Here is a 24,009-nt window from a genome sequence, read left to right as displayed (position 1 = left end):
CATATGTGCCCGGGTCTTCCACATCTTCCAGACTGCTCAAGGTTAGCAAGGATGCCCGGTTTCCTTACAAACAGAGATTCATCATGGCTGGTCAGCTACTGTACAGTACAGTAGGTTGCCTGGGTTCCAAGCAGAGAAGACTGATGGTTTTAGAGGTGCCTGACAGAGGTCCCTTCTTTGTTTGGATGGACACAGAGCTGATCACCTTTCAGTCAGTAGCTCAATGTGAGAGCCCTGAATAAGCCATGAATCGAGCCTTTAAGTGGGTGTTAAGCAGAGGTTTTATTAGTAGTTTGCTGTCTGATTGAAAAGAAAAAGGATGGATAGATCTCGGTCTCACAGGCTCAGCTGGAGGACGAACACTCGGGCGAATGTTGCGGTCGCCCGTGGCAACTGCAGTCTTTGAGCTGTCCCAGCCAGAGCATGACATTATTCTCGCAACTCTATGATTAAATTTCTGTGCAAATGTAAATGTAAAATTGATTGATTAAACTTTAAATTTTCTTTTTCAACCTGCTCTCTGTGTTTGATGAATCACAGACGTGAAGCAGTTATTGCATGTTGCCAGCAGCCATCTCACCCTGCAACTCACAACTGACTACCCACTGAAGCTCAGAAGGTGTGAGCCTGGTCAGTGTCTGGATTGGAGACCTCCTGGTAAAAACTAAGGTTTTTGCTGCTGGAAGAGGTTTTAGTAGAGCCAGTAGGGTGCACTCCCCTTACGGTCTCTGGGGGTCCCAATGCCCCAGTATAGTGATGGGGACACTATGTTGTAAAAAGGCACCACCTTTTGGATGAGACGTAAAACCGAGGTCCTAACTCTCTGTGGTCATTAAAAATCCCAGGGCATTTCTTGAGAAGAGTAGGGGTGTTACCCTTGTGTCCTGGCCAAATTTCCCCCTGGCCTTTCAAAATCATGGCCTCCTAATATACCCATCTATGAACTGGCTTCATCACTCTGTTCTCCTCCCCTCTGATAGCTGGTGTGTGGTGAGCAAACGGGCGCACTATGGCTGCCATCACATCATTCAGGTGGGTTCTGCACATTGGTAGTGGTGGAGAGTTCAGAAAAGCACTATAAAAGTGTAATGAGTTAATTATTAATTATTATGTAAGGGGGATGCAACCAAATATGAACAGTACAGTACTTTTAATAGATTTTTCTCAATTCTTATGCTGACCTGAAATTCCGAACAAAACATTGTTATTCTAACATGGCTTAACATGTTTTTACAAAATAAACCATAAATAAAAGCTGACATTCTATTCTTTTGTCTCACATTTATCTATTGATCTGATATACAAATTTCAGTAATGCACAGCAAAAATATCACCTGTCTCAATACTTACACGTTTCCCTTTACTGGCCAGACACCTGGTTTTGTCTAATTGGAAGCAATTCCTAAACTTTGCCATAAGAGTCATCATTGTTTAAAGCTCTTGGTTTTAGCACCAATGAATCCACTTAAAACCCTGACCAAAGTTTTCCTTCACAAAGAGATTCTTTTGTATTGAAATCCCTTTTTTTCTGCTCCCTTCATCTATCTTTCCCAATCTTCTCATTTTCTCTTTTCTAATTCTTTTTCTTTTTGGGTCACACCTTGTATCGTGGTAGTGTACTGTGTGGCCACTAATTGTGTTTTTCCCTTTCCTCAGCCACACTGGTAGTTAACCTCTGTGACCTTTTTGTGATATAGAGTATATACAGTAAATAGACTTAATAAGGAGATTGTGGGACATCATGTACCTGAAACCCACAATATACAGGAGATGCTTAAAGTTGACTAGAAAATAAAACAGTACATAAAAACCGTTTTGTGGCCAAATGAATGGACAAACACCATCGATAAAAATAGCTTTTTTCTTTTTTTTCTTATAAAACAAAACATTTTATCCCAAAAGTTCCATGAAGTAATATTCTTAGATACCCCTCTTTTAGACATGTGGTGCACAATTCATCCAATATCGATAGCCATCAACAACTGCTGTGTGTCCATTAGAGGTCTGTAATAATGTGCTGAATTTCCCAGCCTTGACCTGTGCAGTTCTGAATCACAAGTGCTCCCTTTTCAACTTCAAGACATCTATGCGTTTCTTTGTTGGCCAAGGCCTTCCCCTGCAAAATAAAAGAACAGAAAAATATATACAAGGGAAAAATAATTCAGCAAACCTCTTTATTAATTTTCTTTCTGAAATCTTCAGTCAAATCATGCATATTCCTGGAAACGTCCATGCTATGGAGGGTGTAGGATATTATATTTTTAAGAAATTGCTTGCATAGTTTTAAGAAACATTGAACATTACTAATGTAATGTAATTCCACAGGTGGTTTGAACCAAATCTTTGAGCTGACGTTGCCATTAAAAGCAACCAAGAATACTCCAACCGCATGCCATCGGAGTGGGGGAGGAGAACAAAGTAATGTAGCCAATTCATAGAGGGTGATTATTAGGAGGCATGGGTAATTTGGCCAGGACACCGGGGTTACACCCCTACTCTTTTTGAGAAACACCCTGGGATTTTTACTGACCACAGAGAGTCAGGACCTCAGTTTTACATCTCATCCGAAAGACGGTGCTTGTTTACAGTATAGTGTCGGCATCACTATACTGGGGCATTAGGACCCACATGGACTTCACGCCCCCTGCTGGGCTCACTAACACCTCTTCCAGCAGCAACCTTAGTTTTTCACAGGAGGTCTCCCATCCAGGTAATGACCAGGCTCACACCTGCTGAGCTTCAATGGGTTGCCAGTTGTAAGTTGCAGAGTGACTTGGCTGCTGGCCCTACTGCCAGTGTTTCTCGGTCATGTCAAAACCTTCTAGGCCAGTCCAGTTATCTTTTGATCTGGTTGCGCCCTTACCTGTCACGTATTCCACACGCTCTCACAAACGCCGTCACATTCCCACGCGCACCCACTTAAACACACGCTCACGCCGTGACTAATCTTCCTCTTGTCTTTCACTCCCGTCACTACTTTAACCCACCTCTTTTCCCCATACCATCGCTCACTATTTCAGATTCTCCCTGGAGCTTCCTAGTTGCGTACCCTCCTTCTATAGCTTGGTCTATTCCTGACTTTCGCTAGGTTCTGACCACGTTTCTGCCTTTGCGTTTTGGGATTGGTCGCTGTTTTGTCTCCTCCCGGTTTTGACTATCGCCTACGCTTTAGATTTCGGATATTAGGACTTGTGTTTCTTTTTTGGTAGTCTTTTCTATTTGGATTTCCTATTACTACTCGGGGAAATAAGCAAGCCTACCTGAGTCCTGCACAGGGTCCTTATTTTCAGCATTCATAATTGCTAACATTACTAGAGCCATACAGATCAGGCACTCAGAGGTATACTTACAAAAAAAAAGACGATTTCTTTGCTTGTGATGCTTGCTTTCAGATGATGAGTATCTATGACTCTGAGACTTTCAGTCTGAATGAGCTTGTAACAGGGGTCAGATTATCAGTGTGCGTAGGCTCAAGAAGGGCATTTCTGATTCAAAAGGCCTGAAGTTATTAATGCAATCTAGCTCATTTTCAGCAGCTCCCTCAGATAACTGTTTTCATATCCATAAATCAAGCAAAACACACAGGGATCAGATAGTATTGGCCGCTCCTAAGGAATCAATAAAATGTGTTGCTTATTTAAGGTCTCTCAGTACACTTATGGTGCCATTGAAAGAAAAAAAAAACTCTAAACCACCCCATACTTAAAAGCTGAAGACCTTACCTGCTTAAAGTCCCAGTAGATGCTATAGCCTTTTTGTTTTGCCACATTGCACTCATACAGGCCCGGGGTACTGCCTGTACGTGGGTCAACCAGACATCTGTTGTTGTTGTATTTGTGAGACTTAATACCTCCAATGTAAACTTCACCGTGTTTACGGATGTATACTCGCTGGAAGGTGACAAAAAAAACACAATATATCTTATTCCTTCACATCTGAACACCAGAATGATTCCCACTGAGACAAGAGAGCACTCGAGGCCGAACACTTAAACACATTTTTAGTGAGAAATACAGTCAAGTATACTGGGAGTGCACATTGTAAATAGTTACCTGTGGACCATAGTAGTGACATCCATATGCAATAGGTACATGTCCAGGAACAGGCCCCTGATCGATACAAACATTCTCTTTCACAGTGTTCTTCATCTGTAAATTTACAAAGCAAAAAAAATTGTCCTAAAATATAAACAGGGTCAAACTCTTCATCTAATGATTTGAAGTTACCAAGCTTGAAAACTATAGTCGAGTATGTGTCATATCACACATACCTTATGTATCAATACAATCATTTCACGTCTCATCACTTTTAAAAACTGTTTATCCAATTCAGACTGATGGCTTGGAGTCTATCCCAGGAAACACTGGGGACAAGGCAGGATACGCCCTGGATGGGACGCCAGTCCATAGGAGGGCACACACAGAGACACAATCACACCAGGGCCAATTTTCCTAGAAGCTAACTAACCTACTTGACATGTCTTTGGAGTGTGGGAGGAAAACGGAGCACCTGGAGAAAACCCATACAAATGTTGGGAGAACATACAAACTCCACACACATATCACCCAATGAACTGATCCCAGGGCCCCAGCACTGTGAGGCAGCAGTGCTAACAATCATGCCACCTTTTGGGCTATATATTTACAGTATATTAGAAAAATATAGTTTTTTTTAGGTTCAGAAGATTTCTAAGCAAAGACGAGGACTACTTACAGCCCCATAAGCAACAAGGTCTTCCCAATGGTCCAGCTTAGGGTAGACGTTGTCTATATACCACTGGAAGGGCTTACAGTTCAGCTTTTCCCTGAGCTTCTTTCTTTCAGAGACATCCCCAATGTCAATTCCATGGTTCTGGAAGAAAGAATGAATCCTGTCAGTTATTGAATGGCAATGTAATACGGTTCAATTTAGTTGAGTATATTACGTATATACTATATATTAGTATATACTAAACTATGTATGTAGTTTAGTATATTAGCTTAGTTTAGTATACGCTTAGAAGCTAGGCCATTTCCAAATTTCACATCTGAGATGTGACAGATAATGCTCTGCAATTTGCTAACACACCGCATAATTCATTCATCCATCTACCCACCATCAGTCGTGGGAAAAGCCATGAACTTATGGTAAATGTCATGGTATTCAGGAGCCTATCCCAGAAGCCAAGGGGTTCAGGGCAGAGCTGTGTCATGGGTGAGCTCACAGAAACAAGCACACAGTGTCAGTTTAGACACACCAATTAATCTGTCCAGAACCTTCTTAAGAGGCTGGACACCAGAATACACAGAATACACCCAATCCAGGACCTGAAAGCTATGAGACATCAGTATTAACGGCCGCAGTATAACAGATTTTCTTTTCACAATGCTCAAAGTGTATTTAAAAATGGAAAACTGCACGCTGCCTCCACTGGAGGGAACCAGAGACAGGGAGATCCCATACCTGTGAGTTCCAGGTGTATCATCATTTATTTAATTACTTTGTATTTTAATTCAGTCCTCTTTTATGTTTTCTTTTACTGTAAACTTTTTTAATGAAAATACCCCCTCCTGCACGCAAGCTGCATTTTTCTACAGTGCCAGCAGTGTATCTACATCTGTATTTGTCCATTCAATATGTATCATCTGTCATCTCATTAATCTCATTAAACATGAGGTTAGTCATGGCCGAATGATCCGCCCATCAGTTACAAAACCTGTTGCTCTTCTTTCTGAGGTAGCAGATTCAAGCTGAGTGTGTTTGAGATTGTGATCGTGTTGAAAAACGAGTTCTTCACCAAAACTCACCCTCTTGAAGCAAAACAGTTTCGATCCACATGTTTTTATAGGCAGTACACGGAATTTTTAACTGAATAACGGTATTTCAAAAAGCTTTTTCACTGCTCTTTCTATCAAAATATTTCTCCACTATTCATCTTCTCGCTTAACTAAACAGGTTAAGGCCTTGTCTGTGATTTCCTGGTCTAAATAAGCCACAACTCTCTGATTTAGTATTCTCTTTTGAGGATTTAGTATTCTCTTTTAGTTTTCAATTGAAGACATTTCTGTGCACAGATCATCTATTGCATTTATTTTATTTTTGCTTTCGATTTACTTGGGCAGCCTGTGGAGCAGTGGTTAGCTTTGCTGCCTCGCAGTGCTGGGGCCCTGGGTTCAATTCCTGAAGTGCTGTCTGTGTGGAGTTTGTATGTTCTCCCTGTCTTCATATGGATTTCCTCCAGGTGATCTGGTTTCCTCCTACTGTTCAAAGACATACTAACACGTTAGCTCCTTTCTAGGAAAATTGGCCCTGGTGTGAGTGTGTGCTTGTCTGTCTATGTTTGCCCTGCAATGGACTGATATCTCATTGAGGGTGTATCCCAACTTGTACCTGTTGCTCTCTGGCTCCCTCATAACCCTGTATTGGATAAAGCAGTTAGAAAATGAATATATGGATAGATGTACTCAATCAATACAATTGTCAGCTTTTGTTATTACCTTAATTGGAAGATTCCAAGCAACATTAATGTTGGTCTTGTACTCATCCATCCACACTTCAGCCACTCGCAGTGCGTTCCTCTTCATGGTGATGCTGAGGTCAGGCAGATAGGGTTTGTGTGCTCTCTCAATGTGAGCTATCTTGGAACACGGCACAATCTCAATACTGCCCCCACACAGCCACACCTAGGTCATGTAAAGCACAGTACAGTGTTTCAGGCACACCTACTCTGGCAATGAGTTTTTATTTTTTATTTTTGATCTTCACAGAAATGTGACCAGAAAACGCACCTGGTACACAGACCTGTCGTGGTCAGGAATCGGCACATACTGCTATACCAAGTTGAGATCACCACTCGATATTAAGACCAGATGCTAGCGCAGTGCACCCAGACTTCATTTCTCACCTGGGCACTACTGAGAATGAATTAGGACAACCTGCAGGAACTCAGTCCTGGCTCCCATAAAATTGAAAGTTTCAGATCAGTGACTTCTGAAATGCAGAGCTGTCTAAAATGTCTTGTGACAGACAGTTTCAGGCACGTGTTAGTGACTACAAAAATGTCAGATTTGATAACTTTTCAATTTTTATAGCAGCATTGCTGGAGAAGGACTAACTGTGTAGCTTTTCTGGTATTCCAGTTTTATTCACAATTTGAAGAAGATTATTTTACGTAAGTCACTTTCCAAATGTCAAAATCATCAGTTTATGAATACCGCATAGCTCATCAGAAACCACAGTGGTCAACAAGTGTAGCGAACTGTAAAGTGTAACGACGTGTACATTCTCACATCTGACAGCTGAGGGCTGTCAATAAAGACTCCAGGCCACTTTGTATGAGTGGTTGAAGAGAATTAAAACACTAAGTCATCACAATAGATGTGAGATTTGAAATTGGCAATGTGTCAATGCACCATTATACACTGAAAGAGGATACATTCATTCCCCACGTAGGGATAAAATCCATTAGTTTGAAGCCCTACTCTTCTGACTGTGTAGAAGAGTATTCTGTCACCCCACCTTAAAACAAACTCAAGGCAGATAGTTCCCTTAATTGGGTTCTTCCAGTTGAAACCATTTCCAAAGGCAACTGCAACATTTTTAAATGTTAGCAGGAAAGAATTATTGGAAGTGTCCTATTTTCCTATTTTATACCGTGTGAAGTACTACTCCTTTATGACAAAACTTGATTTCCAACAGTTGGAGAACCCAAAAAGATTATAGGGAAGCATGCTTTCACACCTGAACAACAAACTGGGCCAAATGCTAAAAAACATTTGTCGCTTCAATACCATAAGGATTTGCTACATTCTGTAGCTGGCTCATTGAACCTTACAGACCTCAGCATTCTTTCTTTGTGAAACACAGCCCTGATACTTCTTAAAAAGAGCTGGAACATCAGGAAGGATTGTGGGAGATACAAATGTCGGTAAACTGGGTCTGTGTTGCTTGAGATGCTTAATGCAAAAGCAGTCAAGTTTAAAATACATTTGAAATATTTAGTCATTTTCATGTATTTTCATATTATTTGTCTTAATAATAATATTTTTCATATTATTATATGGCTTATTATTTTAAGCCATAAATAATTAAATACATTCATAGGCTTAGTAATATGTTTAAAGCACATTATGCATAGAGCATATTGTAATATGTAAAGATGTTGGCATTATTGTGATCTTGTGGTGACTTACACGGATTCCCAGCTCCACATTTTCTCCACCGTAGATTTTCATTCCACCATCTAAAGTGCCAATTTCTCCGAAGAATATTCTGTCTACAACAAGAATTCCCATAACAGAGGGGCTTCTGTCAAAAACACAAAACAAGTGTTCAGTGATAATCGGGTTGTTGATTTAGATGTGAGAACTGACTGATGTGAGTGCGTCTCACAGTTGAAAGACAGATAGGAGTGGTTTACAGTCCTAGCTCTTTATGGATGCTGTCCAAGAGGTTAAATAGAGCAAAAATAAATTTATGATTTTAAGACTTCAGGGAACAAAGACGTGAACAGAGGTTGAATGTATAACCAAAAGACACCACCCTGCTTCAGAGCTGGAGATGTGCAATCCTGAAGTATATCCAAATGTGAAATTCAGAAGATCTTCTTGGTAAGGATCACAGCTAACCAGAGCCTGTCTTGAAACCATAGGGTGTGAGATGATACACCCAGAATAGTATGCCAGCCTATCACGGGGCGCATGCACAGAAGCACACATAGACAATGCAGAGCCCAGACAATCAGTCTCTGGGAGAACTTCCAGAGAAAACCCATCCAGATAACAGGGTGAACTGCAAGCTGCACACAAAAGCCACCTCATACCAAAATCACACCCAGTGTGCTAACACTATGCAAGACAGGAGCACTAAGGACTATGTCACCTTGCTGCCATCAAATTATGTTCTCTGTAACCTACAGAACCTGGTTTTGTCCTTGAAGCGGCCGGTGGTAAGTGACTTACTTTCCTGGAAGGGATTCGTCCATTAGTTTGTACCAATTGGGCTGGAAGGACTCATACATGCACCACAGAGCCCAGTCAAAGCCATGAGCAGCGGCAATGTAAGGAATGACTTCCAAATTGTCGAAATTCACTCTGTCAAACACAGGGGACACGATCACAGTGCGATCTTCTTTTATTCTTGCAAGCAGTGGCTCAGCCCTACAAACAAAAAACAAACAAACATTTACACAGTCACTATATGCATGCTTGTGAAAAGAGCACTAAGAAATCCTGACCTATTTTGCAATACTACATGTAATTGGAATCCAAGTCAGCTCTCCTTAGTGGTGGTTATCTGAGAATGTTAAGGTGAGCTTTTGTCCCTCTTACAATTATTTCATGTCCAGCCAAAGAAATATGTAAAAACATGTACAATATTAGAATGAATTATTGCCTAAAGCAACACAAATAAGTATGCAAAACAAGTAAAGAACATTGAGGGCTTTCGAAACCATCTTGCCCAGTAGTAACAATAATACTGTATCAACATTTAAACATGAACACACCACATTTTTCACCACTTTAAGCCTGCTGTCACTAATGAGACACACTTCTGACTGACCCATTCACCAAGGATAATCTGTGACTTGCAGATTATTTAGAGGATATTTACATGATAATATACAAAGTATTATATTAAATACATTTGTTCCAGTTAAATCCAGAGTAATATTTTACCCTTCCTTAACTGTCTATAATTTTTCTAGACTTCTTCTTGTGCAATAATCTTGTTTATGTTTTCCCCTTCTTAACTTGTGTTACAACCTTAAAGGGGAACTGCGAAGCTATTTTTATATTTCAGAGTTAGAAAGAATTGACATTGATGAGTGCATTTCAAACCTCAATGAAACCTCCAGCTCACATCACAAAATTTCCAGGTATGAGCAGTGCCACATTCTTTGGTTATCCGAGTATCGTCACCATACTTAAAAGCGACTTGTCTGTGAGAACCGTTCCTCATAGAATGAGCCACTCCCATTCAACAACATTGGACTTATTGAAGAAAGAAAAAAGAAACTCTCTACAAGACAGATCACATCCAGGAAAGGGACTGGGGTTATAAAACACACAGTCCATCAAACGTTTACATTTAATAACACCTCTCCAAGTCATTAAGGTAGGTCAGCGATCCATTGAGAAATCCCTACAGTCAGGATTCCTTTCATTCCAGTAACCTCATCCAAATACTACACGAGCAAGGCCCCCGTACCACATTCAATACCATGTGTGAACAATAAAATCACAGATGTCAAGACTTGAACTCAGCCTTGACCAGTGAACCTTCAGGAGCAGGTGCTGCACAAGAGGAAAGGTAAAGCATCCCACAGTCTTTCACGTATCCAGTAGTCCACACAATCATCGATGACAGCTCTGCGTGAAGATTGTGGATGTACTGGCAGTAGGTCTTGGTTTGTCATATAAATCACAAGACCTCTCTTAATCCATTTAATAATTGCCTGGAATGTATTAACATGTAATCAATCCCAATTGCGCACTTGATCTTAGCCACATTTTGCTCCCAGTCATGCTAAACATTATACTGTATTATAGCTTGCATTTGTCATCAAAAAGCCACTTATACTGCTGAGGGTCAAGACAAGGCAGTCTATCCCAGAAGCCTAGGGTGCAAGATGGGGCTAAGACCTCACAGATGTTCTCCTAGAAAGAAAGCCAGGCCTTTGCAGGTCCACAAAGTAAAGGTAAATGTTGGATGGCTGATCGAATCTAGCCAGCATGCCTTTAGGAGCTAAAAGGAAAACCAGATCTCTGTGTAAAAAAAACTACTGTATGCAAAAAATGGGGAGAACCTATGAACTCCACACAAATGCCCAAGCTTGGCTCTGAACCAGCATTCACAGATCCATTGCAGGCACTAGTATTAGCCACCATTCCACCGTTCCACACCCTAAATTGAACATACATAAGCAACTTTGCACCTTTGGTGTAAGCGGTGTAGCATTATGGTATTCCAATGTGATTACGCTGACTGACAAATTGAAAAGAAATGGAGCCCTAACACTGACCAAGGCCCCAAATATGTCTGCAGCTGGGTTTGGATCACTACTGTTCGCATAGGATTGCTGGCCCTATCCCAAATTTATCGCAGTTGTCCATAAAGTGGTTAAATTCTGTGTTGCGTTTTCATTGAGCTTTAGTATACAGTACAAAGATGTTTGGGAATTGAGAAAACAGGTAGAAAGAATGTTACCTTATCCTTCCGGGTTTTTAAATAATCACCTTATCCTGATAGCAGCAGCTCAACCATTCTGAAATAGATCTGTCTTATCTGAACCTACATTCCTCTTACGCTGAATAATACCCTTTTGTATTTCCTTTACTGCTGTAGTGTTCGCCATTCCCCTTACTTATCTTATCTGAAAATCTCAACAGGTGAGATCTTAACAAACACCTGTAACACATGCTAATAATGCTTTGATGATGATTTTTCTTCCCTGATTATTTTTACATTAACATGTCTACAGCATTCAGTATGAGATGCACCCTACAGTATATAGAACTTTATGAAAAGCCTGCTCAAAACCTAAATACATCCTGTGCTCTACTGCCCATTATCCTCTGACACGGGTAATTTTTCAAATAAACCATATCTGCTGATCATCTCCTACAATATGGTTACACAAAGAAAATTCTCCAGCACTGTAGGTCCAGCTATAGTTTTCATAACACGTATGACTTACACCCATCAAACATCTGATTTGTACTAGTCTTAGTACCTAAAGATGCTAACTTACTGGATATGGTGCACTGTAGGATGTGAAGATGTCCAGTGCCTTGCAAAAGTATTCAGACCATTTAAAGGTTTTCAAATGACACATTACTTACATATCTTTTTCCAATCAGTATTTTTATTGCTAACTCACATTTTTATACCTTTACTTTTGATTTACTGACCAATAATCCCAAACAGACTGGGGTTTGTATCCAGTGAATGTAACTCTCACTTCAATGGCGCATAGGCTGAGGCCAATAGTAAGGCAATTATATCCTTGTTAAGGCAATTTCTTTCACCTGTGTAAACTTCGAGCTACCAGAGCACCGGGGTGTGAATACCTACTGTATACAAGCAGCATATTTCAGTTTTTGACTTTCTTGAAGATATCTGCTGCCAAATAACTAATTTGGCCTTTACAAATTTTCTGTTTGAGCATGTGGGTTTGCAATAACAATACTGACTGGAAAAAGATGTGTAAGTATCATCTGAAACCGAGCAACATTTGAAAATGTTTAAAGGGTCTGAATTGCAAGGAACTGTATTTTGAACGGTCCCACACTTCACTGTAGCTATGAGTCTTCAACTGTTAATATCCTTGTTTCTCTTAGTCTGTCCTGCTTTTTTAAAAAAAAAAAAACAACTAGATTAATATCCTCGTGTAAGTGTATTAAATTGGATCAGAAATCCTTCTTGGACCATTCTTAACCATTTCGGTTCAAGATGCCAAGCTCCCTATTGAACTGTTCCACAGTCATGCTCAGTTATCATATAATTTCTTGGTTTTATTGTTCAGTAAAATGGCAATGTTGTGTTCACTTCTCCATTGTTGACTTGAACATTGTAAAGGTACAGTGATAAAAGCCAGTGGTAACGGTATAAAGAGAAAGTAAAACCTAATCTGCAAATTCAAAACATTGTACAAAATCTCAAGACACACTTACGAGACCCAATCAAAGATCATTTCAACAAACTGGTCTTTACAGTACCATTATGGATTTCAAACATTAACCTAGTAATCCATGTAATATTTGCATCTCACCATTCCACAGTAACTTCTATGTGGGCATCCAAAATGGCTACAACGTCAGCTGTAGAGGCTTTCCACCCAGAAATCCGTGACTGTGTCAGGCCCATCTGTTCACTGTGTCTCACTGTCTTCACCAACCCTGGGTGCTTCTCATGGATCAGGTGGATGTAATCATCGAGCTTCCCTTTCAGGTCCTCTGTTGATCAGATAAAGGCAGGCAGTAAGACTATACAATACAAAATGGCCTTGTGATTAGAAGACACGATCAGCAAATGTTTTAGCACAAAACCCAAAGACCACTCCCACGTCCACACCCGAGACAAACCATTTGAGCTGTTGTCGTCCACAAGCACGATCTCCTTCAGGAGGTGAGCAGGTGTTCTGTCTATGATGCTGCGAATTGCTCTCTTTATCACTGACAGAGCTTCATCCAGGTAAATCAGCACCACACTGAGTGAAGGAAGGTCTTTGGGATATTTCTTCTTTTGACATCTTTGTTGAAAGAAACATGATTCACAAAGTTGGTTCCTTAACGGCATCAATTGCTTTATTTCTTAAAACCATATCCACAAAATTAAATTCAAGGGCATCTCTTTCATTGACACATCGAATAGTGCTTATAGTTCTAATCTTTTTTGTAACAGTTTACAAAAGAGATCAAACTTTTTAGCTCATTAGGTTTCCAGCAGTTAATTGATGTGAGGATTTCAATCAACCATTTCTTTAAACTTTTAATGTCATTTTTTATGTACTCAAAAGCAATATTTAAATAAAAGTGTCAAGGGAATGAAGCAAGATCCTATGAGAAATCATCTTGTGATCAAAATAGTCTAGAGATTTAGCTTTAAAAGAAAATCCTAATTATATCATTTTATTGCTGATTTACAATACCATTATAATACAGTTGAACCATTCACATGATTCAATATTAAAAATTAGTAGAACAGCTGAAGTCATTGGATAGTTGCGTCATGTCTACTAAGAATGTGTTTGTTTTCTGGGGCTGTTACAGGTGTGTAGTCCTGAGCAGGAGTATTTGCAGTAGTATAATGGAAATAATGGCATGTTTGTTGAAGAGTCACTTCATATTCACAACCTTTCATCACTCTGCCGTATACACCCCTTCCACCTCCTTCTGCTCTTCCTCTACTTGTTACGAAGCCTCTTTCAGGACCCTATGCAGAGGATACAATCCGGAAGGGAGTGAACACACACAGGGAGGAGAAGAGTAACCAGAGTGGCGTGAAAAAAGTGCTACGGGGGACGTGGTCCAGGCGAACAGTCCAAAAGGGAGTCCAAAGGGAAGACCAGTGCAGGCAAAGGTCCAGAGCCGGGTGATAGATCCAAGACGAACAAAACAAAGTTAAAAGCCGGAGCGGAATCCGGCGAGGGGTCGGGGAAGAAAAAGGGGGACCGGAACCAGGGCTCGGCTGGTTCAGGAAACCAAAGCAGAGCCTGGAACAGAGTGAGCGTCTGGCTTTTGTAGGGAGGCAGGAACGGGGAGCAGGTACACAAAATCAACTAAAAAGTGAACAAGCCGGAGCGCCCTTAAGGGGGAAGGATTACAATCGTGACACTACTGGAAGAAGCTTTCACTCGAGATCTTCTGGAATCTTCCAAAGCCCATAGGTTCTCCACACTTAACCACCGAAAGTGGAGTTATACCCTCCGATATCTGGCCTGCATGGTCCCTAAATGGAATTTCTTAACTGAAGAGGGATGACGACAGACAGGCCAATCTCATCCAGCTGTTGTACAGCATATTGAAATCATTACCGACTTTCGCTATGTATATAACTCTTGCACAGACCTCCTCTTACACTTTTTCACATTCATCCCTCCTCCACCCCATCTCCACCTTTGCAGCTACCCCTTGGTTAACTCCCGTCTCCTCTTGACCAATCATGTTAAGCCAGAACTTAGTGTACTTAAAAACATTTGCAAAGCATCTGATTCTTGGATGGCGTTAGTCCTTGCGAACTTTTGCTTGGAGTTCAGACTGCACGCGTGATCTTCCCAGGTTTACTAGACTTGCCATCTGGTTTCACTACACGTCCCCTGCCCTACAGGCCTCAATGAACATGTTTTACTTGATACAGCACAAACTATGTGTACACGCCGGCACATACAGTATGGCAGAATCCCTTCAGAGAATTAAAAAAAGAACATGCAGAGAAAAGGGAAAGGATAATTCCATTCATGGTAATGACGTAAAACGTAAAAAAAAACACTTGAAACTCACGTCTCACAAGAAAACACAAAAAACTTATGGTGTGAATGTTTCGGGAATCATCATGCATAGAAGAAATCAGACACTTTCAACACAGAGTGCTTTGAAAACGGCTTTTTGGTGGCATTTTCATTTTATAAACCCAGGTTAAAACATTTATTCTTTGATTCGTAAGGTTGAAGAATTAGCAAGCAGGAAGACTATTCGCTATTTTGTTGATCAACCATTTTTTTGTGGAGAAATAAGTAATACCAAATAGTAACATAACATACAATCCAATCTGTTTGTAAGAAACAGGTAATTGTACGCACTGTAAGACACTTTCCACAAAAGCATAAAACACAATAACGCAACACAAATGGTTAATGATCTTATCATACAAAATGTTAAATTCAGACAAATCACTACCTTAACACATAGTGGGAGTTTTTATGTGAAGTCTGTGCTACACTTAAACCTTCTATGACATCTTGAGGGGGTATATGTTGCAGGGAATATATGTTGAAGATTAGAGTTCCTAAAATTCTAAACTTTTGTCTGATTCCTGCAGTAAACTACACTGTACCATTGGAAACCCCAATAAGTATGAAGTTAAAAGGCATCTTTTGTTATAATAAAAAGTTATAAGAGCACATGTGGACTCTATTTATCAATGCACAAAATGATCATATTACAAGCAAGTTTTGCTTTTCATCTTTCATTGTTCCTGCTACCTTGGTGTCCTCACTTCAGGATTAAATTGCAAGCTGGCAATGAACTAGAAAACAGTGAAAATCCTACTAACAATCACAACTGTCACTGACCTTTGTCAACAGCAGAGCAAGCCATTAGGTATCAAAGCTCAGCATACTGTACCTGGGGTTCCTTGTGTCAGAGAGATTCCTGTCCAGTGGAAGCCTGTCACTCAGAAACACATTGTATCCATATCTTTCGTACAACGATTGAGCTTCCTTTTGCTCCTCTTCTGACAAATGATCGCCCCACTTCTGAAAGAGGTACGACTCAGGGAACAGTTTTTTGAACCCCTTCTGCTCCTGTTTTCCTTCTGCCTTTTTCTCCTCAGCTTTCTCCTCCACCTTTTCTTCCTTTTCATGCAATCGTTTGTCTACCGAGAGGAAAGGCACAGAAAGACATGGTATTTTATGGTCACAGCACTATGACGTCTGAAAGAGATAATAATAATAATAATAATAATAATAATTGCTTACACTTATATAGTGCTTTTCTGGACACTCCACTCAAAGCGCTTTACAGGTAATGGGGACTCCCCTCCACCACCACCAATGTGCAGCATCCACCTGGATGATGCGACGGCAGCCATAGTGCGCCAGAACGCTCACCACACATCAGCTATCAGTGAGGAGGAGAGCAGAGTAATGAAGCCAATTCATAGATGGGGATTATCAGGAGGCCATGATTGGTAAGGGCCAATGGGAAATTTGGCCAGGACACTCCTACTCTTTTCAAGAAACGCCCTGGGATTTTTTAATGACCACAGAGAGTCAGGACCTCGGTTCTACATCTCATCTGAAGGACGGTGCCTGTTTACAGTATAGTGTCCCCGTCACTATACTGGAGCATTAGGACTCACACAGACCACAGGGTGAGCGCCCCCTGCTGACCCCACTAACACCTCTTCCAGCAGCAACCTTAGTTTTTCCCAGGAGGTCTCTCATCCAGGTACTGACCAGGCTCACACCTGCTGAGCTTCAGTGGGTTATCTGTTGTGAGTTGCAGGGTTGCAGGGTGATATGGCTGCTGGCTGATGACACTTATTTGTTGCAGAGCCCTCTGTGTGTCACTTGAATTGTAATCTGTGGGAGTTACAGTATGTGTGCTTGAAAAGTAGGTAATTGGTATGAAAATTCATCGGTAGTAAAGTTTCATCTCTGGCCTTCACTGCTTTACTGCATATCACCATTTAATTCCCTTGGATTGCTTTCTTCACTATGATTATAAACTGTATTGATCTTCTAAGCACTGTAAGCCTAGATCTACACAACAATTTAAGCAAAAGCAAGTCATATTGTCCCGATGGAAAGTTCTGAAGTCAATGAACTAGACAGAGTTGACATGATTTTTAAAAACAACATGGAATGAGTATAGAGAAGAGATTTGCTTTATGTTATTTTACCCCAGAGGGAAGAAGAGATGTCTTACACAGTAGATGCCAAAACCAAAGAAAATAGTTCAGATGTCACTTAAATTAAATAAATATTACAGTATAACAGCCCTGAAGTAGAACAAACACTACTTAGAACAAACAGTGAATTTCACACTTGTAGGATGATATTGTGCTATGCTTCCACATACTGTAGTGTTCACTGGTTAATTATTAACTCCTTTTTATTACTGACATTTGGGATCATATTTACTAAAATGTCAACCTGCCCAGCAATTGCAGATTCTAAATCTGATATCCAATGGCAGATTGGGGCTAGGCATATAAAATAATGCTCTGGTAAATAAAAACTTGATATCAAAAGAAGGAACATGAGAATGATTACAAATGAGAGGAAGCCATTTGGCCTCATCTAGCTATTTCAGTATTTAGTAGCTAATTGATCCAAAGATCTCAATAGGCTTTTTCTTGCAATAGTATCAAGTTCAACAGCATGACTAGGTAGCCTGTTCCATGCTCCCTTAGGATAAAGAAGTGTCTCTTTTCTCACTTTTAAAAATGCTTTAACAAAGTTAAAGTTAATTATCAATTAACATTTATTATTAATTTAAGATTTTATTGCCATGTCAAGAAAGATCATTGGAATTTGTTCCAGTGCAACCTAGATAAAAAACACACATTACACTTACACATCCACAGTACATTTTACTCAATCAATCAATCAAAGGTCTATTCCACTTAAGTATATTTAGAATCTCTCCCATCCAATACTTGCTGCATCCAAGATCTATGCATTGAGGTGCCCAACGGCCTCTGGATACGTGCTATTTCAGAACTGAGCAGGGCTATATTTGATGCTTTGAAACCTTCTCCCCGAAGAGAGAAGTTTAAAAAAGGAGCTGGCAGGAGGGAAGGGGTCTGTGGACCCCATCTCAGCTCTGTTTGATGCTGCTGTTATAAATAGAAGCAACAGAGGGAAGATCGCATCTGTTGATCTGGGATGTTGTGCGTACTGTACGACTCTTTCCAGCTGTTTCCTCTCCTGGGCAGTTGTATTGCTGTACCACATTGATATCGAGAAGGTGACCACTTTCTCAATCACAGTTCTACAGAAGTGTGTCATTCCTTTCTGGTGAAAGGGGAACTGCAATGGTATTTTTATATTTCGAGGTTAGAAAGAATCAGCATTTCAAACCACAATAAAGGTAAAATGTACACCGTAACTTTTAAAACCTCCACTTTACATCACAAGCTAGACAAAATTTCCAGGTACTTTATACGCTATATTCTGCAGTTCAGAACGAGACAACAAAACTTCTGGGGATGCGATTACCATACATTGTAAACAGGCAGCCTAGTGAGTACATCTCTTTTAATCCAATAGAAATATTGTTCGATTTCAACATGGTTTTGCCAACAAATACTACTTACTTGTTAACTCTGCAGGCAGATCACATTGGAACATTTCTGCGGTGAAACATCTGCTGCACAACCTGTACTTATTTGTTGGTGACTTAACAATATTTTTACAAGGTTAACAATTTTGTGCTTAATTCGAACTTTGTAAAATGTTTCTGTAATGTCAATTCATTTATTTTGTTACTGCCATCTAATAACCAGTTGAGAAATGGGGAATGCAGTTCCCCTTTAACACCAAACTTTCTCAGCTGACCTAGGGAGTTCAGCCTCTGGGATTTCTTCACTGGATCATTTTTCATCACTCATTGAAAATTTGTCCATTGAATTGACTTTGTTTTTGAGATGTTTTCATACTTGTATAATTATAAACTTTATTTTATATAGCAGCTTTAAAAGTAGCAACTAAAAGCGCATTACAGTTTAAAAAAAACAATAGTAAAGAAAGCAAAACATACTGTATAAGAGATACAACTAGTTAGAAGTACAGCAGAAGTTAGAAAATGGAGTAGTCACAGAAACAAATTAAGTAAAAGCCTTAATGAACAGAAAGATTTGGAGTCTAGATTTAAATGCACTCAGGAAAGGTGACTCTCTGATATCCTTGGGGGCAGAATCCCAGAGCTGCGGCATGTAGCAAGATAATAATTAATAATAATTCTTTGCACTTATATAATTCCTTAAATATAACTCTGAACACTTCACTCAAAGCGCTTCACAGGTAATGGGGACTCACCTCCACCACCAATGTGCAGCCCCACCTGGATGATGTGACGGCAGCCATAGTGCGCCAGAAGGCTCACCACACATCAGCTATCAGTGGGGAGGAGAGCAGAGTAATGAAGCCAGTTCATAGATGGGGATTATTAGGAGGCCAAGATTGGTAAAGGCCAATGGGAACTTTGACCAGGGGGCCAGGGTAATACCCCTACTCTTTTCGAGAAACAGATTTTTAATGATCACAGAGAGTCAGGACCTCGGTTTTACATCTCATCTGAAGGAAGGCGTCTTTTTACAGTATAGTGTCCCCGTCACTATACTGGGGCATTAGGACCCACATAAGCTGCAGGGTGAGCGCCCCCTGCTGACCCCACTAACACCTTTTCTAGCAGCAACTTTAGTTTTTCCCAGGAGGTCTCCCATGCTGGTACTGACCAGGCTCACACCTGCTGACCTTCAGTGGTTATCTGTTTTGAGTTGCAATATGGGCGATATGGCTGCTGAACATCTGTGGCATTGCTGTCTTATTCTCCTCTGGCATGAAAGCCGGTGTTACATGCTTTGTCTTGCACCCACAGAATGCAGACAAGCCTGACTAGAGTAAAAAAACAAAAGTGCTGACCAGCTTTTCAGTGACAGTCAAAGACAACATAGAGTGCAGTCTGGCGATGTTTCCAAGATGGAAGAATGATGTTTTTACAATATTCTGCACATGAGAGACTAATGTCAGGCCTGGATCTAATATCACCCCCAATTTGTTCAATTTTGATTGAAATTAAAGCACAGGGCTATCCGGAGATAGTATCTGGTACCAGGTATCATTATCATCTTCTCGCTTCAAAAAAGGGTTCCTGGAGCTTGTCCATACTGAACATTCATTTAAACCCCAGAATGTTTCAACTCAACCCCACCATTGCGAATTGACGCTTCTCCCATCTCGGAGACACCTCTGGGCCCCCAGGTGTAAAACCAACAGACTCAGGAAATATTTCATTCCCACTGCAATTACACTCTTAAATTAACCACCTTGTCTCTTGATTCTTTTCTCCTGTAACACTACTGTACCCTCTTCCCTTTTGATGATGTTTATTTGTCATTGTGTTGTGTTTGACTGTGCCGTAAAACACATTTCCCCTAGTGGACGATAAAGCTTGAATTGAATTGTATCTGGTTGCTGTTCATTGGGCTGATTGCAGAGCAACAATCTGTTTTTTGTAAAATATCGATCAAAACTGTACACAATGTTTTTATATGGTTTTACTAACCCATCCATCCATTTTTTGTAACTGCTTCTTGCAATTGAGGGACTCAGGGGAGTCGGAGCCTATCCCAGCAAGCAACAGGTGCAAGGCAGAGTACACCCTAGATAGATCGCCAGTCCATCGCAGGGCAGACAGACACAAACACAGACCCACGCACCCTCACACCAGGATACATTTTCCCAGAAGACAATTAACCTAAAGGTATGCAGTGGGGATGTAACTCAGGAGTAGAGTGCATGCTCCTCATGTATGAGGTCCTGGGTTCAATCCCCACCATCTCCAGGTGCTGTGTATTTCCAAACGCACCTCGCAAAGGTCTCTTGAATGAGAGCTCTCTGTTTGTGTTCATAGCGGTTGTGCCTGTTGAAGAAGGCAGCTAAGAGATCATTCAGCAAACGAGGCCTCACTCTGGACTCTGCACCTTCCTTTTTACTGCTTAACTGATTGTAATATTATTTAAATATTAACTTTTGATTTAATCACACTACTATGGAAGCCCGTTTCCGCCATGGAGTAAAAAAAAAAACGCGCTATTCTATCTCAGAATTCCGACTTAGTATCTCAGAATTGCGACTTAGTAACTCAGAATTCCGACTAAGTATCTCAGAATTGCGACTTAGCAACTCAGAATTCCGACTTAGTATCTCAGAAGTGCAGCGAGGCACGAGCTAGGGTGGGAGCGGCGAGGGCACAAGCACTAGAACCCGAATCCGTTACATTAACAAAAGGACAGACAATGAAATATGGCTATTTCGAAGTCACAAATGTGAGATATAAAGTCGGAATTCTGAGTTACTAAGTCGGAATTCTGAGTTGCTAAGTCGCAATTCTGAGATACTAAGTCGGAATTCTGAGTTGCTAAGTAGCAATTCTGAGATACTAAGTCGGAATTCTGAGTTGTTAAGTCGCAATTCTGAGATACTAAATCGGAATTCTGAGTTACTAAGTCGGAATTCTAAGATACTAAGTCGGAATTCTGAGATACCATAGCGCTTTTTTTTTTACTCCCTGGCGGAAACGGGCTTCCATACACTACAGACAAATCTCTTCTCTGCTTCTATACACTTGACATCCAATTATGGCTGACTTCATTACTATACTAACACATCTTGCTTCTCTGGCTCATTTCTTCAAAGCCAGCTTTCCTGGAATTGTAGGAATTTGATTTGCACGCAACACAAGTGGACTGCCATTCAAAGGACACCGTTTTGATCTTATTTCTCTAATGGCACTCTCATCTCAATTTCCCTCACTGTGCTTTCGTTGTTTGAAAAGGTTAGATCAATACAAATATTTTCTCAAATTGGGTAAGAAGGCAATGTTTAACCATGTCTACAATTTTTATTTCTGCTGTTATTCCTATTGATCCTTAACAATCTACATAGGAAAAGTTGAAATGTCCCATAAACTTTACACCTTTTTGCATACATTCTTTCTTCCTTTTTTACAGTTGTGAAATTCAATTAACACGTGTATTTTGATGAATACAAATCTTTATATTACAACATATAGGTAATAATATCTTTCTCTAGAAAGTACCCGTTCTGAAACATAGTCCTATGTCTACCTCCTTCTATCTTTCTTGTCTCTCTGTAACAGTGATTTACAACACCACCAAAAAATGGGTTTGGGTTACACTGTAACATTTCTCTTTATTGGGTTATCTGTCTTTATAAATTATTTCAGACCTAATTTCAGATGTTAGGTTATTTCATTTGATATCTTTGATACTGTATATCTGACATTGTATTACCATGACCAATTATTATTTTAACAGTTTTTTTTGCTGTGAATTCATAAAATAGACAAGGCTTTTGCGCAAAAACATGTTTGCTCTTTATTCTATTCAAAAAGCAACCTAGATGAAGTTCACATCAGGTACTGTTGTGAAAAATTTTCATGTTATTTTGTATTAGGGACAAAGGACATGTGCTCTCCAAGAACAAGTGACGTGTTATACACCATGATTTTTATAGTATGAATCCTTTATGTACTGGTGAGGAAGACACACGTTTATTAATGCCAAACTTCCAAGTGTAAATATTCAACTAAATTATCCATACATTTCACACCAAATTCTAAAGGTTATTAGCTTGAAATAATGGACACCTAGACCAATGCATTGCCATTCATTAATTTCATACTGGAATTCTGAGCATTCATAAACACAATAGAATGAGCAAAAGCAAACAGAAACCTGGATTTGTATTAAGAATAAACAACCCTACTCTGGAACAATTAATAGCTTTCTGAGAGGTGCCTCCCTTTTATTTGGATGAGAGTTGTCCTTACTTTCACCCTGTGTTAGTGAGAACACATTATTATTATTATTATTATTATTATTATTATTATTATTATTATTATTATTATTATTATTATTATTATTATTCTATGTCCTTTTTTAATACATCGATTAAAAAATGAATTTTAATTAAATCTGCCAAGGCACACAGTATTGGTACCCATTTTGACCTTGACACCATAACTGAAAATTTAGCGCTAGCCATCGCGTTTTTTGCTTATACTGTAGAAGCACTCAGAACACCATCTCCAACAATTCAATGTGAACAGACTTTCCTGAGAGACAGTAATAGAGACATTTAAGATTTCTTCGATGTCGGGTGAAGGGATTTTATGAGCGCATAGGACACTAAGAAGATCTAAACCTCAATTTATAATGTAAGTGGTTGTACATACACGTTAGTACACAGTATACACACATCCAGTGTAGAACCGCAAATGCAGTATATAGCAGGCATGAAATGGCTTTGAACCCCCTATTTCAAGAAATTGTTGTTTTCAAATTGTGATTGAAATGTTGAAGTATTCAATATATTTGAATAAGACAACGTATTATCAGTATAGTTGTAGTGTCCATAAAAGCGAAATTATTTTTGGAGAGGTCTGTGCGAAAACTTACTGAGCTCCTTGATGCTGGCGTCCAATTCATTAAGTTTTTTCAAGATCTCCGAGTCAAAGTCTCCGTTATTTCGCTGCGCTTCTGTCACTCCAGTGTTTCCACGTTCTCTTGTATTTATTACAAAAAGCACTGCTCCTACACTAGCTATGACAATGAACAGCCTCTTCCACCACAACGCCCTCATGTCTTTTAATTTTTTACGACGCAAATGGTTCTTCAATATTTCTCCACTATGTGTGGTTTGATGTGATCGTTCTTGGACTAAAGTCTAAAGACTAAAGTCGGTTTTATTGGACTACAGATAGGGCCGTCAGTGAGGGTTGTTGGACAGGTATTTCTAATCCCGCCCCTTGTCTCAATTACTGTGCTTACAGGTAAGAAAACATGTCTGAAAAGTTTGAAAGTGATTGCGCCTCTCTACATGGCACCCTCCCACTCACTGGGGATAATTTAAACGGGTCTCCATACAGTACACCCGCGCTCTCTGTACCACATGAATTTAACTTCAAAATCTACATACATCCACGTGGAGTCAAGGTCGATTATCGGTCGTTGCTTGGTTTTGGGATAATTACAAATTGCTTGCAAAATATACCCCGA

The 24,009-nt window shown here is 40.0% G+C and overlaps 1 protein-coding gene across 1 annotated transcript; it reads right to left on the bottom strand.

Annotated features, from left to right (window-relative positions):
- Positions 1 to 263: 263 nt before the first annotated feature.
- LOC148654502 (putative polypeptide N-acetylgalactosaminyltransferase 8) lies at positions 264 to 23,697 on the bottom strand. Its single transcript, XM_088646791.1, has 11 exons — positions 23,410 to 23,697; positions 15,825 to 16,074; positions 13,065 to 13,231; positions 12,752 to 12,935; positions 8,940 to 9,137; positions 8,172 to 8,286; positions 6,477 to 6,662; positions 4,714 to 4,851; positions 4,053 to 4,148; positions 3,723 to 3,890; positions 264 to 2,116 (listed from the first exon to the last, which is right to left on the bottom strand). The coding sequence occupies exons 1-11, from the start codon at positions 23,591 to 23,593 to the stop codon at positions 1,997 to 1,999; spliced, it is 1,806 nt and encodes a 601-aa protein (XP_088502917.1). The 5' UTR covers positions 23,594 to 23,697; the 3' UTR covers positions 264 to 1,996.
- Between the last annotated feature and the right edge of the window lie 312 nt (positions 23,698 to 24,009).

This window comes from Lepisosteus platostomus, chromosome 9 (assembly GCF_059453375.1).
Source record: "Lepisosteus platostomus isolate fLepPlt1 chromosome 9, fLepPlt1.hap1, whole genome shotgun sequence".
Lineage (NCBI taxonomy): Eukaryota > Metazoa > Chordata > Actinopteri > Semionotiformes > Lepisosteidae > Lepisosteus > Lepisosteus platostomus.
This window is presented reverse-complemented; position numbering and strand designations above follow the sequence as displayed.

Coding starts and splice junctions, on each gene's coding strand:
- LOC148654502 (XM_088646791.1), bottom strand. CDS start 23,593: ATGAGGGCGTTGTGGTGGAAGAGGCTGTTCATTGTCATAGCTAGTGTA. Junction 12,936..13,064: donor GGACGACAACAGCTCAAATG/GTTTGTCTCGGG, acceptor TCTGATCAACAG/AGGACCTGAAAGGGAAGCTC. Junction 8,287..8,939: donor GACGAATCCCTTCCAGGAAA/GTAAGTCACTTA, acceptor TGTTTTTGACAG/AAGCCCCTCTGTTATGGGAA.